General features: G+C 47.5%; 1 protein-coding gene across 1 annotated transcript; it reads left to right on the top strand.

The window, feature by feature from the left end:
- Positions 1 to 2,943: 2,943 nt before the first annotated feature.
- Positions 2,944 to 4,188, top strand: LOC121405391. Its single transcript, XM_041596067.1, has one exon. The coding sequence runs from the start codon at positions 2,944 to 2,946 to the stop codon at positions 4,186 to 4,188; it is 1,245 nt and encodes a 414-aa protein (XP_041452001.1).
- The last annotated feature ends 996 nt before the right edge of the window (positions 4,189 to 5,184 follow it).

Here is a 5,184-nt window from a genome sequence, read left to right as displayed (position 1 = left end):
ACACATCCACTTTTACCACAAATCTAATATACCCCTTAACTATTTTTTGAGTACGGGTATAACTAAAGAATTCCCCACAGTCAAAAAGAGGAAGTAATAAAGCAAGTAGAAAAGCTAATAAAAGACAAAATAGTAGAACCCTCAGTCTCTGAATACAACAGTCCATTATTAATTGTCCCGAAAAAATCATTACCGAATTCAGATAGTAAAAGATGGCGCCTAGTGATTGACTACCGCCAAATAAATAACAAAGTTTTATCAGACAAATTTCCACTTCCCAGAATATATGATATTCTTGATCAAATAGGTAGAGGTAAATACTTTTCATGCCTAGATCTGATGTCAGGTTTTCATCAAATAGAACTTGAAGAAAGTTCAAGAAAAATAACGTCGTTTTCAACGAGCAATGGATCCTATCGCTTCACGCGATTACCATATGGTTTAAAAATAGCGCCCAATTCTTTTCAAAGAATGATGACAATTGCATTTTCAGGTATCGAACCTTCTCAGGCATTCTTGTATATGGATGACCTAATTGTCATCGGTTGTTCCGAGAAACACATGATTAAAAACCTCACCAGCGTTTTTGATATGTGTAGGAAACACAACCTTAAATTGCACCCAGAAAAGTGCTCATTCTTTAGACACTGTTCGGCTAAGCGCCGGCCCATGGCAGCGCAAAGAGAGCAGAGCTAAGCTCTTATGCACAACATTGCCTACCTGACTCTGCGCTCTTGAGTCATTTTCCCCCTCCCGAAAATCGTCTGCCGACGAAAGCTGTGAGGGAGGCTCGTCTGCGCAGCAGAGACACTTCGAAATCTAGCATCATCAAACTTACAACATATCGTCGGTTGGCACAGTGACCTGCTACATTGTTATTACCTTTTATACAAAAACCCATTATTGTTTTCGCTTCAACACGGTCCACCACGGGTCCGCCTGTTGCTAACTCTTGCATATTCTATTCCCACTCGCCTTGCATGGAAAATAAAGAAACTAACATAATCAAACAAACTGTGTTGTGAATTAATCAAAGTACAAATTGTCGATTTAACTCTACGCTATTGAAAAATCTAAATAGCTCAACATTTTGGTGACCCCGACGTGATTTAATCGATATATATTTATATATATACACATATATATGCCTTGCAAATAACACTTGTCGGTTGTTTAATTCGCTTTGTACCACGGTTTTTCGATTCGGCGTCTGTGCGCAAGCAACATAAACGGTTCTCGCGTCATCTGCTTTGCGGTTTGTCTTGCGGTTGTTTCGTTTCGGTTTTTGGTGCTCTAAGTGTGCATGCCATTGTTGTTGTCAGCTGCACCTACTCAGTTCTTTTAAAACTGTGAAGCTGCTGGCCTGTAGAACTGTGAGCCCGTGTGTTTGAGCGCTGCGATCGAGTGTACAGTTCCTATCAAACTGTTCGAGGTTATTCACCGGTTATTAACCTCTCCGTGCTTCAGAAACTGTAACCCAGTGCGTCGTAAACCTACCCAATGGCTTCTAATAGCACCCCCTCACTCTTGCCCCCCTCACCATTGTTCGTCGATTCGGAAGCTGCATTCTACAAGCGCAAGGTGCAATCCATGGTAGGGGCAGCACGGAGAATCGAAACGGCCGTTGGCAAGGAGAGAATTGGCGAGCTCAACGAGAAGGAACTGAACGTGAGGCTGAAATTGCTAGCGGAGCTTGTAGTTTCATTCAACGAGCACCATAATGCCCTGGAGAGGATTGATCTCGATGAGATCGGTAGTCCCTTGAGGGAGGAGTTTGACGAGTGCGTGGTCATGCTGGAGATTCGCATGAAACGGGAGTTAAACAAGCGGCAGCCCACAATGCTACCATGCTCAACAATGCGGACGGACCATGTAGGAGAGGCCCCAACTACGGTCGTTGTGCAAAGTCGGCCACGCCTGCCGGAGTTGAAGCTTCCTGAGTTCAGTGGTGGCTACGCTCAGTATTCCTCGTTTTGGAGCATGTTTTCCTCCATAATAGACAAGGATACCGATTTGTCAAATGTGGAGAAGCTGCAGCGTTCCTGCGTTCCTGCCTGAAAGGACCAGCACTAGACACTATTTCGTCTCTAGAGTTCACGCACGCCAGCTATCCCATCGCGCTAGACCTCCTTGATAAGCGTTTTAATAACAAACGTTTAATTTTTCAGGCGCATGTCACGGACACTGTGAATGCTAATCTTCGGGCTTTGCAGAGTATGGGAACAACGGAGCAGATTGCAGACTGTATCTTGATACACAGCCTGCTGCAGAAGGTGGACAGCGCTACGCAAGCCAAGTGGGAGAAAACGTCATCGCTGGACAGCATACCCACAAGCCAACAATTCACCGCTTTTCTGGAGCAAAGATGTCAGAAGTTGGAGAATCGGGAGCACGCTATGGCAATGTATACGCCTGGCATTCAGGTGGGAAAGATAAAAAAAAGTACAGAGCAACCCTAGAAGTTCATTTGTAGCCACTGAGTCTGTTTCTCTTGAGTGTCTATTTTGCAATACTGCTGGCCATAGCATATATACATGCGCGCTGTTTGGGAATCTTTCGCCGTCTTTTCGCCTAATTGAGGTGAAAAAGCTTGGTCTTTGCCTGAATTGCCTGAAGGCTGGCCATCAATTGCGCACTTGCAGGTCATCAACTTGTCGTCACTGTGGTAGCAAACATCACACCTTATTGCATTTAAACGCCAGACCCTCGCCCACGGAACCCGTTGTCTCTTCATTCCCGCACCCTGAAGCGCAGCCACAGTCCTCAGCTGCCTCTCTGGTTGCACAGAACTCTTGCAGGGATGTTGTGCTCTTAGCCACTGCAGTTGTTCTGCTGAGGGATCGTGCTGGATCGCTCGTACCATGTCGGGCACTCTTGGACTCCGGATCACAAATGCACCTTATAACCTCCAGCCTCGCCCAACAACTTAGACTGAAAAGGACCATGTCGTCGGCCGCAGTATCGGGTCTTGGGGATTCCAGTTTTGTATCGGAGGGCTATACTGTGGGACTCAACTTGCAGTCCCAAGCCTCTGACTACAGTACCAGTTTCGTCGCGTTGGTAGCTCCCACAATCACCGAGCAGCAGCCCAGCTTTTCAGTTGACGTTTCTGGTTGGAAAATTCCGCCGAATTTACCATTGGCAGATCCGCAGTTCTTCAGGCCACAGCGTATTGACCTGCTCATTGGGGCTAGCCTATTCTTCGAGCTGCTGTGCATTGGCCAAATCAAATTGGATGTTGGCTTGCCATCGCTTCAGAAGACTCGCCTTGGATGGGTGGTTTCAGGAGGTGGTCAGCAAACGCGTAGGACAGCCTTACTTGAGGCTCAGGCCTCATCTGACGCCAGGCAGGAGTCTCTTGATCAAGTGGAACTGTTACTGAGGCGTTTCTGGGAGGTTGAAAGTTCCACTGAAGATTCGGTGATGGTCAAGCAGGAGGATGTCGATTGTGAAGATCACTTCAAAGCAAATTTCTCGCGCCTGTCATCTGGAGAGTTTGCCGTGAAGCTGCCCATCAAGAAAAGTTTGGAGATCTTGGCAGTCTCATACACGCAAGCATATCGGCGGTTCCTCAACTTGGAGCGGAAACTTGAGCGTCGTCCGCAGCTGAAGGCTCAGTACGCATCTTTCATTAGGGAGTACCAAGAGCTTAATCATATGTCGTTGGTGGAATCAGAACTGCTCAGTCGTTGTCGCTATTTTCTACCGCATCATTGCGTGTTTAAGGAGGACAGTACGACCACCAAATTGCGGGTCGTGTTCGATGGATCTGCCACAACATCAACAGGTTTTTCGTTAAACGAGGTCCTAATGGCGGGGCCTACTATCCAGCCAAAGCTGCTACATACGCTGCTTCGTTTTCGTACGTTCCTCATTGCGCTGACTGGTGACATTTGCAAGATGTACAGGTGTGTCCGAGTATCTGAGCCGGACAATTACCTGCAGTGCATCTTATGGAGGGATTCCCCTAACGAGGATGTGAAGGCGTTCAAGCTCGACACAGTAACATATGGGACCAAACCGGCTTCCTATCTTGCAATTCGTTCCATGCTCCAATTGGCAGAAGAAGAGAGGACTGCATTTCCCATTGGCTCGGAAGTGTTGACCTCCAACTTCTATGTCGACGATTTGATGACTGGAGGAGGATCTGTAGAGGAAGTACGCGAAAAGATGAGGCAGACATCCTAGTTATTGGCTCGGGGAAGGTTCCCAATTCGGAAATGGTGCTCCAACGTCCCTGGCGTACTTGAGGGAATTCCTGACATGGATAAGGAAACGCTGCTAAGGTTCGACGATGGCACCGACTTCACAAAGGCTCTTGGATTGGTTTGGGAGCCTTCATCTGATAATTTTCTCTTTTCGGTAGTACCCATGCAGCTGCCATCAAAGCCGACGAAGCGTTCAATGTTGTCAACGATTGCTCGTTTTTATGATCCTTTAGGACTGATTGGGCCTGTCATCGCAAAGGCAAAGATTTTCCTTCAGTTGGTATGGAAGGAGCAGCTCCAATGGGATGAGAGTTTGCCAGAGTCTCTTTCATCAGCGTGGACCATTTTCTGCGAGAGTTTGTCCACCCCTCAGCTGTTTAGATTTCCTCTTCTGTCAGTTCTCCCCAATTCAACAGTGGAAGTTCACGGGTTTTGTGACGCCAGCCTAGACGCCTATGGAGCATGTATTTACGTTGTGTCAAGGACAAATAATCGCGCGCACGTGCAACTTCTGTGTGCGAAGTCTCGTGTCGCCCCTCTTAAGGTATTGACGGTGCCCAAGTTGGAGTTATGTGGCGCTGACTTGCTTTCTCAATTGATCAGTGAGATACAGAAACTTAAATTGTTCACTGGAAGCTTCTATTGCTGGTCGGACTCCACAACTGCCTTGTCTTGGGTGCGCCATGACTCATCAAGCTTTAACGTATTCGTTGCAAATCGGGTCTCAGCCATTCAGGAGCGGACTGCTCAGATGGAGTGGCGCTACGTGCCCACCGCCCAGAACCCTGCTGACATATTGTCCAGAGGCGCTTCGCCGTCAGAGCTTCTGGAATCGCATCTTTGGGCCCACGGGCCACCCTTTCTTCAAGATGAGCAACCTCTGTGGCCAGCAGCGTCTATTCAATCTGCGCCAACACTGGAGTTGCGCAAGAGAGTCCTGATTGCAGTTTGTCCATTCGTAGACTTATCTGACGGC

This window comes from Drosophila obscura, unplaced genomic scaffold (assembly GCF_018151105.1).
Source record: "Drosophila obscura isolate BZ-5 IFL unplaced genomic scaffold, ASM1815110v1 contig_95, whole genome shotgun sequence".
Taxonomy (NCBI): Eukaryota; Metazoa; Arthropoda; class Insecta; order Diptera; family Drosophilidae; genus Drosophila; species Drosophila obscura.
Note: the sequence above shows the minus strand (reverse complement) of the source record. Positions and strands in the feature narration are given on the sequence as shown.